We start from the raw sequence: 12,232 nt of genomic DNA, 5'->3' as shown, positions 1-12,232 counted from the left end.
CAAATGGGGTCTGCTGTCTTGAGCAGCACAGTTTTAACTAAATCATCTTGCACTTATATTTGGACACACCTGAAACCACTAAGCCTTATCCCAATCCAGCTTCTAGCCTGACTGGCACAGAAGATCTTCAGAGGATAGAGTTGGCCAGAAAATAATAATTTTGTTTCACAAAAAATTTTGATGTTGTGAAAGTAGTCTTAGTCCCAAAGTGGAAACTGTTTCTTCCACATCCCAGAAGCATGCCCTCACCATTGGGATACTGGCTATTTTTGACAAAAAAAAAAAAAAATTCCAAACTGACACATTTCCATGAAACATGTTGACAGAAAAAAAGTTTTGTCAAAATAATTTGATCAGCTCCACTTCAGATTCCTGGCCCTTGTGTCCTCAGTGAGGTCATCTCTCTCTCTCTCCACACCTGTATGCAGTGCAGTCACACTACATAAATCGGACTAGATTTTTTTCCCTTTTAATAAGAGCCACCTAGTCTGGCTACAAGAGGCTACATCAGAATAACTGCATCCCCACACTGGTCCTTAAGCCTGTCTTCCTGTCATCATAGTGTAGAGCTGGTACAATGGATTTGATTAAGAAATCCAGTAATTATCTTTGTTAACTTTTTGCCCATTTTCGTTAACTTAAATTTCAACAGATAATGTAATATACTAATTAAAATAATATTTTATAGTTGGCTATAAATTACTTCACTACATTATGTGTGTGTGTCCTTATCCCACTCTAAGACTTTTCCCTCCAAGGAGAGGGTTGGGACATATTTTTCTTGCTTAGCTGTCAATCATACTAATTCCAGCAAAATTACTTTTCTTAAATTAATCATAACAGAGATTTCCACAATAAAATAGAAGGATCTGTTCTCTCATGTTTACAAATCAAGGGGAAATGCCACCAGAAATCTAAAGGGATACATATTAAAAAGGAAGAATTTTCTTTCTCAGTAGTCCTTATTTTACTTTACTTTTTTAGGATTGCGCAACAATATTGACACTTAGACAATGTAAATATTGAGCCTTTCAAACTTAATGAGAAGTAAAACCAATATCACAAAATAGGAATATTGGCTATAGAGACTTCATTCTTTCAATAAGCAAAGTGCGTACTTCTATATTACCAGGCCATGTTTAATGAAGGTAAGAAAGCAGTGCTTGTATTTGGATTCTGAATGGATTTGAAATTCAGTTACAATGTATTAACTATGCTTTTTGGACACTAGTAACTGATTATTTATTACTATTGTGACTGAAATATTTTTTCAGGCTTCACACACTTCATAGAATATGAGCCAATATTGGAAGAATTTTTGCAACTCCCCGATTACCCTGTAACTTTGGAATTGATTAAAATATGACACAGATGTGAACCACACCTGAGATTTCAATTTGAGGTTTCAATTTACAAAACAATACCTCAACTATAATGATTTGAAACATCCCCAGTTTTGCCTTTTTCCAGAATGAGTTCTCTGTAATTTTTTCCCAGTTTGACTAGCAACACCTTTTGTCCTTGAGGCTGAATAGCTACATTAAAAATAAACCACATAAAAAGATTTGCCAACTCCTAAGAGCAACTCATAGATACCAGGCTTTCTGAGTGATATTGTCATGGCAGATGTCGTATCAGTGATCATGAGGTGCAGCTGACCCATTTGCAATTCCTGGGAGAGATGGACAGAATTCCCTTACAATGGTTCTGCACACTCATTTCAGAGCAGTCTTACAGGTCGATACTGAGTAACTACTCTTCTGCTCCCGAAGGTTTTCAGCTATGGAAATCTGTAAAGTTCAGTCATATCATCCCTTTGGTTCAATATCTATGTAAAGCAATGAGGTGCGACTGTGAGGTGGTATGGCTTAACGTGTCATCACTATGATGGCACTCAGCTTTACATCTCCTTTTCATCTGACCCAGACACAGTCCTCTCCCTGCTCCTCCAATATCTGGCAGTGACCAGGATGAAAGCAAGCTGGTTTAAGTTTGATCTGGATAAAGCAGAAGTGATACTGATTAACAAGGGGAAGTACTATGAGGATTTGATACAGTATATAACCTCTCTAACTGAGGCCTAGTGTAGGCCTACATTCCTACACATCCAATGCCAGAAGAGCAGTTCACCTTTGCCTACAACAATTATTAAAACATAAAAGTAAAGGTTGATGTGACTGACTTAGTGGGTCTCTAATTCTCTTGATTATTCCTCTGAGGCACTGTGGAGGCACTGGCTTTTCTGTTTCCCCACTCCTCTGAGGCCTCACTGGTATATGCAGATTGGACATGAGGAGTGGGGGAGGAGGAAGGAATCACAGATTCAACATCTGATGCTGCAGGTCCGTGCATGACTAGTACTGGGTGGTGAAGATTTTCTTCAACCACAGTATCGAGGTTGATTCAAAACCTTTCACAGTTCACTCAGTGCTAGGAAGGGCTAACTTTCCCATCTCTTGAAAGGCTAGATTTGTTCTGCAGTTTAAAAATCTGTTTTTGTCTTTTATGAGTAAGCACAAAAAACCCAACAACAATGCATACTGGGCCAAAGCTCAAAAAATGACATTATGCCCCATACTGCATTAGGGATTATTATTTTCCAAATCATGTGGGGGAATGTTGCTTCATGCTGTGGGTTCGTGTTTTCAGTTGAAGAGTCCCCCTATGATCCCCTCCTATTGCTGAGTTCAGTGACAGATGAACGCTGTGGGTTCGTGTTTTCAGTTGAAGAGTCCCCCTATGATCCCCTCCTATTGCTGAGCTCAGTGACAGATGAACAGAATTTTTGTTAAGAAGGGAAAAAATCCTACTGATTTCTTCTCCAAGGCTGATAGCTATATACCTCAAAACTATCTTGCATGTGATCTTATTAGAACTCAAATGATGCATAATGCATGGAAAGGAATTCTGTGAATGAGATTTCCAGTATTTTCCTTGTGTCAAAACAAATGTTGCCACTGCTATATTCTGTCAATATTTGAAAAGATTTTACTATGGATAAAAAATTACACTGTTGAAAGATGCAAAATATGGTTTCAGAAATATTCAGAAGATGACATTTGAAAGGGAAATTGCCTATGGCTGACTTGACACCATGGATACAAAGCCATAATCAAAAGCTAACCTCATTTGCTAGTCTGCAGTGCCTCAAATATTTTGGCATGAGCCACATCTCCAGGTCATGAAACAGGGAGACTTTTTCTTTTGCTAACAAATTACTATGAACATAGTACCTGCTACTTTGTAAGGGGCATAGGTAGCAAGGCCAGACAAAAAACTAGGTTTTCCAAACCAAACATATTCAATTCAATATTTTTTTCATCAGTTAGAAAAGATAAACATTTCCTGAGCCTCTTTAGGCATTGCTAGTATCTGTGAACAGGCTGTCTTTCAGCTATGAGTCAGGACTTCCTGATATGTCACATTAATACATTGTATATTGGTACTAATGTCAGACGCTCTAGACTTGACACTGCCAAAGGGTAATCAAATAATTGAAATTGCAGCAGTCAATGATATTTGTTTAAGGGTCTATTATCCAAGGCTCACAATCAGCAAGTTTGTTAGCAATACAATAAATCTTAGCAATACAAGGTCTTAAAAAACCCTCATGCATATGGTTTGTAAAATACAGTAGATAGAACAGAAGCATCTAATATACCTGAAACTAAAAAAGTTAATAAATATTATTTTTAACAATGATGAGCATTAACAAGCATTTGGAGTTATTTTTCTCTTGATACATTTTAGAACTCTAATCACACAAGATTAGTTTTCTGTCATAGTGCCCTCCTTAAAAACAATATCATACAGGACAGACAAAGCTGTGAACATGAAAGTACTTTGTAACCAGCCTACATTTGTATTAATGGTTATAATTATGCTGGTTAATATAAAAATGGTGCTTTAGTTAGACAAAATTGTGAGTCACTATGAATGAACAAGTTCAATTTTCAGGAAGGTGAATAATAACTCTATCATTACATTGTCATTAAAACTGCTGCTGTACATTGATTTAACGGGCATTATCCATTCATTCATGTGTTTGTCAGATTCTGGCAAGGCTTTTATCCACTTTGCACCTAGATAGTATGTTCTTGCATCTACTCAGTAAACTTTTTTCCCCTTAGATCTAATGGCAATCACCCGTTTTGCTTCACCTGTAAACCAGCCATTAGCTGTTTCATTGTAAATGAAAAAAATCAATATTAATGATCAAATTCTAGTAATTCCACAAAGAAAGTGAAGCCCAGGATTTTTTTAGTAATGCACTTTGATTTTCAATATATTGAGTCAGATGTTTCTAGCACGTTAGCATCTAATTTTATTGTTCTATAAAGTCTTGTTAAAAGAACTTTGTAACGCACTTTGGGCCAAGTCTTATTCCAAAGCACACTGTTGCAATCCCACTGATTCCCCGGTGTAAATAAGTAAAATTTGATCCATAAACTGCAGATGTATGTGATAAATTGCATTTATTCTATCTCTTTGATTACTTCGCCTGCACGCTGCCCAGCTCCACCAAGACAACTGCTAAGATTCCAAACCTCTGAGCATCTTCAAACAGCTGCCATATTATAGTCCGGATAGGTAGCACTGTCTTTCATTAAGGTTGCCTGACTATTAGAAACAACTTGACAAATATATCCTCCCCACCAAAATGTAGAACTCTCCCCAAGCATACTCAGTTACAACTGGATGAAGTATAGGATGAGTCCTGTACAAGTGACAGTTTAAGGTCTAATATCTTAAGATTGTGTTAGGGCTAGAAAAAAGAGCCACTGGGCATGAAAGACACCAGCTCCTAGCTTTAATAGGTCCTGAAATATCAAACCTTAAAATCACAGATTATGATGTTTAAAAAAAGCTATTTCCAATAATTTTAGAGGTTTTTAAAATGTGTTGTATGTTTTTCTCTCCCTGCAAAGCCTTAATAATTGGACTCATGGTAACGAAGGCTGTCTACACTACAAGTTAAGGGTGTGTGATGGAATACACACCTGTGTTCACACCCTACACACTATTATAATAATCTTTGTCCAAAGTATGCCTTGTGAGGTACCATTTGAAAACTCAATTTGTTGATAAAATGTGAGGCAACACTGTACGTGAAGTTATAAGATTCCCCTGTATGCTTTTAAAAAAATGGTAAGACTCATGTAGTACCATACTGGTCAAACAGACCTGTCTTGAACAAAGGAGTGTATGTTTGCCTTAATTGGCATTTAAGCTGTAAACAGAGTCACCAAGCAGGAGGGGATAACAAAGGATGTTCAAACAGGATGAAAAATCAGCAGGGAATATCCTGCCACACTGACTTTGTCTCCTGGTTCTCAGCTGGAAATGTTTTTCAAGAGAGGGACTGAAACCATAAAAAGGAGGGACAAACTGCCCCTAGGTATCCCTGTCTCTCTCCCCCTCATTCTCCATACCTGAGAAGACAAAAGCAAACAGCTGTTGGACCCTTGAGGAAGGGTCCTGAGCCGAAAGCTTGGGCAGTAAACTGCTGGAGCATGTGGTGAGAAAGTTTGTTTTGCAACTAAGATAGTTTCTTAAATAGATATTAGTGAGCACTGTTTCTTTATTTTTCTTGTAACCATTTCTGACTTTTATGCCTCATTACTTGTACTCACTTAATATCTGTTTCTTTGTAGTTAATAAACTTGATTTACTGTGTTATCTAATCCGGTGTGTTTAAACTGAAGTGTCTGGGTAATTATTTAAGGTAATAAAATGGCATATTATTCCCCCTAAAGAAGTAACAAATTTAATATATTTGTACTGTCCAGGAGAGGGCTGTGCAGTACAGGTCATATATTTCTGGGGGAAGATCCAGGACTGGGAATGGGCTGGGGTCACCCTGCAGTATAACTAAGGCTGGCGACAGCCAGGGTATAGCTGGCAGGCTGCAGTTACGTGAAGACCCTTAGGATGTGACCTGCATGCTGGCAGGCTGTTTGCAAGTGGCCCAGCTGGGCGCTACTACAGAAGAGCATGGTAAGGCACCCAAGGTTGCAAGGGTGGCGCAATCCCCCACTAGTCTGGATTGTGCCGCGGTATGTCAGAGGTGTCATTCCCCTGCTTGTGTACACATACTGGTACACATACCAGCTGAGCCATGCCAAATACAAACCCATCTGCAACTGGGGGATATGTACTCAGCACAACTCAACTGTGCCTCTACTGCGCTACCCGCGGGACCATGGCTACACTGATATTTATATCTGAGCTAGTTCAACAAGAGCTAGTGCAAGTATGTGTACCTGAGCAAGGGAATTACATCCCAGCTCATAGTGTAGGCATAGCATGGGCCCAATTCATCTCTGTGCCAGAGCTGAGCTGGCCCAAGAAGCTCAGAGAGGAGGAAAGGGCAAAATATAGCTCTGTGCCACATTGTGCCTTCCTCATCATGAACAGACCAAAGACAACTTCTGGCACAGATTAGAGCAATCTGAAGTTGCTCTAACTTGAGCCCGGTTGCATGTGGCTCTAAGGGACTGGTCCAGTAGAAGCATCCCAGGCGAAGTCACCTTCCACCTTGGAATGCCTCCAGTACATCCCCTGCACTGGCATAGAGCTGGGTATGCAGCTCTACTCTAGCCAGGGAAGCCCTTTATATTGGGGCAATTCCCTGATGCCCAGCTCTGGTAGCTTTAAAGCCCTTTTATGATATTAAATCTGTATGAAAGAGATGCAGAGCAATTTTGGCTCAGTGGCTTTACAAATGGATGGATTTTTTAAAAAACAAAACCAATATTTCTAAAATAGTATTTCTGCTAAAGTATATGGCCCGGGCAGCCTGTCGGACTGTGGTATAAAGGGATTATTGGCACTTGTTAAAGATGACTCACAGAACTCACTTGTGGTTCACCGCTTGTGAAGAATGCCAAACTGGCATGTATTTGGTAAACATGAAAAAGCCGTTATTTATCAGTGTGCATGTCACATTTTGAATCTTAGTTAAGATACATGCACATTACAGTATAATTAGACTTCTTGTTTTAGTTTTCTGTCTGAATTCTGCTGAGATTTATTTTTAAGTTTTTTTTGTTTCTGAATGGCTCCATTAATGCATTTTAATAGGCATTCATGTTTTCCAAGAAACCATGTCAGATGTAATTTGTTTGAGTTTTTAGCAGATGATTACCTACAGACATGTAGAAAATACTCCTAAGGTTTCATTCAAAGAGAAGTGACATTTAAACATGTATTTGAGGGTTTTTGAGCTGAATTTTGTTTTTAATAACCTGCTCGACATCATGAGATATTGAGAAGAATAATAAGTGAGCTTTGCATCAACTAAATGCCAACCAGACCACTACTTGTTAAATATCTTATCTGATGCCATAATTCCAACTTTTAAAATATTAGTAGCAACAAACACCATTATAGAAGAATATACAGACTAACACCAATAATTTACATGAAAAAAATAACATGCCTACTAACATAAAGCAGTGTCATATCAGAGCTGACCAACTTTGGACTCAGCTTAGAGCAGTTACAGATTTGGTTTCTAGGCAGTTAACTATCTAGATACATAAATATTAGACACTGACTGGTGTAGAAATAATAACCTCTCTCTTTGGTCTGTAAATTCATTTGCATACAAGCACACAATGTACATTTTTTCATCAAGCAGTGACGGAATTGGAACACTCCATGAATGATCAGTAACATCACTAAGCATAACTGGAATACTATCATGAAATGCTTTAATGATGGCTACATTGCCCATGTATCTTTTGTACATTAGATTTTTTTTAAATAGGGCATCAGCATGTAAGATTACCAATGGGATTAGTTAGCACCTGAGCTCCTACCTGCTGGTCTCATATTGATTCTGGAGGTAGTAGTTGATTGTGTTCACTAAAAAACTAAATAAACGAGTATACAGTGACTTTGCCAAAAGATCTCGGTAAAATTCTGCAATCTCTATAGTGTGTCTCCTCGTGATCATGTCTCCTAAGAAAGTAAACACAAAAAGGAGAAGAAAACATGATTATAAAGTGTATAAAATACTTTAAAAATACTTGTTCTCATAATAATCTCTCTGTCCAGCCTCTTCACTTATCCCATTTCCAATGCCCCTGTTGTGTTCTAATTATGCAGAAAGACCTAGTGAGTCAAATAACAAAAGGCTCCCACTAACATACTTGGGAGATTCTCAGGTCAGGAGTGAACAAAGACAAAAAATAATTTGTGTGGCATACAGGCTCCTTTCTTGTTGCAGATGACTTATCTGCATGGAATTTCTTAAGGACACTCCTGCTGACACTGGTTTTTAGCACTAGGACCTGGTCTGTGACCTTGCTGCAAGGTTCACCACAGTTCAGGTCTATCAGCATCAGCCTCTGATCTGTTACTGAGCTGCATGTTACAAAAGGTTGCTGTAATTCCAGGCACAGTTTGATCTCCACCAAGATATCCTTGAGAGAGTCTCTTTGCTGGTTCATAAAAAATGAGAAACAAACCATTAACTCTTTTAGCTCTGACAGACACCAGAAGGATCTAAAAGCTACCAAGTCTGATTTATTAGAATGTGGACTTGGAAGAAAGTACCTTTGAAATACTGGACATCAGTTGTTAAGGCTGAAGCAAATTCATCTGGCGATACCTGCAACATTCCTGCGACTAAAAGGAAAGAGTTGTTTTGAAATGAGAGGAACATGTGTTCAATTACTGTATTTCAATATATAAATAGATTTTTTTATTTCAATTCTATTTTTTGTAAACAGTGAAAAAACCTACACATTAATGCAGAGTGAGCTGTCATAGCAGTAATCAAAATTAATGAACATGTAAAATCGGCTTACTATAATCAGGACTTTGTAAAGTTTAATGTATCTGCATATTAAATTACACCTTTTTTCTGTCATACAGATTACACAGAACTTTCCCTAGGGCTTGGCAGGATCTCTTTGGTATTAGAGTTAAGGTATGCTGCTTATTGGTAATCTATTCATAAGCCACTTAGAGGAGATTTGTAAGTGACCAACAGGGCAACTTCAAAGCTAGGGAAGCTTTTAAGGCAAGGATTTCTGAACGTAAGGAATTCTATTAAATGCAAATTGCTTAGATGTTGACATGCAGTAAAAGTGGATAGATAGATAGATAGATAGATAGATAGATAGATAGATAGATAGATAGATAGATATAAAAAAAAGACCAAAGTACACTGTGCAATTTCTTTTGGCAAATGGCACCATTGGGTATGACACTGAATTTGATAATTTGCCACAATAGCATTTTGCTTATTCCCATAAAAATCTGTAATTTATAAAGCATCAGAGTCAATAGCGTACTGTGTTTCCCCAGTAATTTATGAGTCTCCAGGATGCAGATCTCTGTTTGCCTGGAACAGTGTTTCCATCTATTGGTGAATCAGTGAAATCACCTTATTATAAGAGACAAAGTAGGCAATACTAGAAGGTCACGTTCTACTGACCTTGTTCTAGTAGCTGCAGGTCTGACACAAATGCTGTCTCAGCGTCTGTCAGAGCAGTAAACCGAATATCTCCAAGATGTAGAATTGCCGACAGAATTACAAACAGGTTCTCCACCTCCTGCACATTTTATACACAAATATAAAGAAAAGTTCGGCTGGGCATACAAATGAAAGAAGATGCTTTATACAGGAGTAGCATTTGTTCAACTAAAAACTATTCATTTATTATGTGAGGATTTAGGGTTTAGAAATCATACCATGGCCAATACAGTATATAGAACAATAAGAATAGTCTAATGCTTTTACTTTTGCATTTATGTAAATCAAATTAACTGATGAGATAAGAAATTTATTTAGAATATCATGAAGAAATAATAAAATGTCTTTAATGGTAGTATTATTTCTGCAAGAAATAAGCATTTCTTGCCTATTGAGAATTCTAACAGTGATAAATTCTACATCTGTGAATAAGCACTTTTTTTTCCTTTTTGCCAGTCACATCCACAATCAAATAGTCTAGCTTTAAATTATACCAGTTTTGAGGCAGTGAAAGCTATAGTTAAGTTTGATTGTTTGTTAAATCCATTATGATATTCTGTTTTCAGATGTTCATAACTTTGGAAAACAATCATCTCTTGATTGTAATTTTCCAGATATAGTTTCTGCGATTTTTGTAAAAATGTTTTTAAAATTAAGCAAATGATGGTCCAGGAAACTGGATTGGAAAAAAGAAAAAACAACAGTTTCCCCATTATAAAAACATTCTTGTGAATCTTTAAAAAAACAAAAAACAAACAACAAAAAACAGCCCTATAGTCAAGGCCCTTTGTACTATTCAGCAGATTGGATTTAAATTATGTGGCTAAGAAACCTTATTTACTCGAGAGAGCTACATTTCATTACTTAGAAAGATTAACTGATCATGAACTTATTTGATAAATCTGAAATAATTATTGAATTAATTCTTAGAACCCAAACCGGCAAAGACTTACACACGTGCTTTCCTTCACACACAGTGAGTATCTTCAGGGCGAAAATATGCACTACAACATGTAAACATTTAACCAGAGCATCTTCTGCAGCAGAGACCAAATTAGCTTAGCAAACAATTGCCCAGAACTCTAAAATTTCTTGAAATTAACCCCAGACAGCTTTCCAGATGTTTGGAGAAACAACAGCACTAGTAAAAGGTGCTTCTCCCTATTGCTGCTTTCTCTACCAGAATGACCCTGGAAAATGAACAAGGCTATAATTTGTATTCTTACCTCTTCCATGAATGATCTGACTAATTTCTTTATATTTAGTGAAACATAATGAGGCACCACAAGGTCTTTTAGAAGTTGGCAAATATCATTACTGCCATTTTTCAGATTGGATAAATAAGGCACAGAGAATCTACATGACTTGCTACAGGATACAAAAAAGAGTTTGCAGATGATCTAGAGTAAGGACACAGATCTCTTATGCAGCTGATCCAAGCCGTATATCCTAAACCAGGGATCGGCAACCTTTGGCATGCTGTCCGTCAGGAAAATCCGCTGGCAGTCTGGGATGGTTTGTTCACCTGTAGCGTCCGCAGGAGATATGCTACTATAAAAAATTATAATGCTTTCTGATATAATTTGAAATCTACAGATGGAAAAATCATGATATCAATGAAGAGGTTTATTAGCCTATTTTTCAGATGGGAAAACTACGACTCAGAAAGATTGACAAACACACAAGGACACTGGGAGACACTTTAAATCACGAGGATTTTGCGTGGCTCTGGAAATCAAGAGACTGGGTTCTAGTCCTGGGTCAGATACTTATTTGCAGTGTCCCTAGACAATAATGATTCCCCATCTTTAAAACAGGGTATCAATAAATATTAACCTGCATCGCAGGATGGTTGAGGATTAATTAGAAATGTTTATATAGTTCTTCAAAAAGATAAAGCACTTGTCAGTAACTCTTATCTGTTCCCTGCAGCTAGAAGGACCAGAGATCACTGTACATGGGTTTTTCCACACATATCAAAAGTGGTGTAGAGTTAAATTATGGGCCATGGCTGACTCTATACTAACCACCATATGACCTCCAGCATAAGAGGCATGTGTACAGTGCTGCTGTGCTTCACTGATCCCCAGCTGGCTGAATGGCTCCTTGAGGGCTACTGCAGCCAAGTGAAACTAAAGAAGCCTGAGGCTGCTCTAAATTATTCCAGAGACCAGTTCCTCAGCTGTTCCAAGTAGAGCTATGGTGCAACTGAGGATCTGGCTCTGAGGAAAACTCTGCTTCGGATAATAAGGTGCTCTCAAATTTCCTCTACTGCTCTTAAAAGTTTGTCTGTAACTGTGTATTTAGGGGCTGAAACTCCCCTCCTTAACCAAACAAAAGAGCTAATGAAACTCATCCACATTCTGGTTTGTTTCCAGTGCTGAAACACCGGTACTACTAGAAAGTAGCTGTGAGCTGACCCAGCACTTCGTGAATTAGTATGACAACCAGTATGCACAGAAGCAGAGAAAGCATGCCACTTTACTTCATAATTTCTCTGTCCAATACAGCTACAAATATCGTCTCTGTAGAAGTAGCTGTTTGTTTTTTTTTTAAACTCAGACCAGGAGTCCTATACTGCTCAGACATTGGCACTGTGTTTTTTCTAGTGAGAATGGTAGGCAGGGAGAGTAAAAAAGGAGGGGAACTTAACTTCATATGTTAACATGTGTTTTGTTTTTAATAGAATTTTCAGGATTTTAATTTGATAACCTGAACTTTTAGGATACAATGTTTAATTTTGGG

General features: G+C 37.7%; 1 protein-coding gene across 4 annotated transcripts in view; it reads right to left on the bottom strand.

Moving 5' to 3' along the window:
- The window catches only part of MYO16 (myosin XVI), a 576,974-nt gene that overhangs the window by 156,645 nt on the left and 408,097 nt on the right, over window positions 1–12,232 (bottom strand). For all 4 annotated transcript variants that reach the window (XM_074963511.1, XM_074963520.1, XM_074963529.1 and 1 more), the window contains exons 18-20: window positions 9,449–9,566; window positions 8,563–8,634; window positions 7,824–7,965 (exon numbers count right to left, since the gene is read on the bottom strand). In XM_074963511.1, the coding sequence (XP_074819612.1) occupies window positions 7,824–7,965; window positions 8,563–8,634; window positions 9,449–9,566 (332 nt within the window). The remainder of the gene's footprint in view (window positions 1–7,823; window positions 7,966–8,562; window positions 8,635–9,448; window positions 9,567–12,232) is intronic.

The sequence above is a fragment of the Natator depressus genome, chromosome 1, assembly GCF_965152275.1.
Source record: "Natator depressus isolate rNatDep1 chromosome 1, rNatDep2.hap1, whole genome shotgun sequence".
Taxonomy (NCBI): domain Eukaryota; kingdom Metazoa; phylum Chordata; order Testudines; family Cheloniidae; genus Natator; species Natator depressus.
Note: the sequence above shows the minus strand (reverse complement) of the source record. Positions and strands in the feature narration are given on the sequence as shown.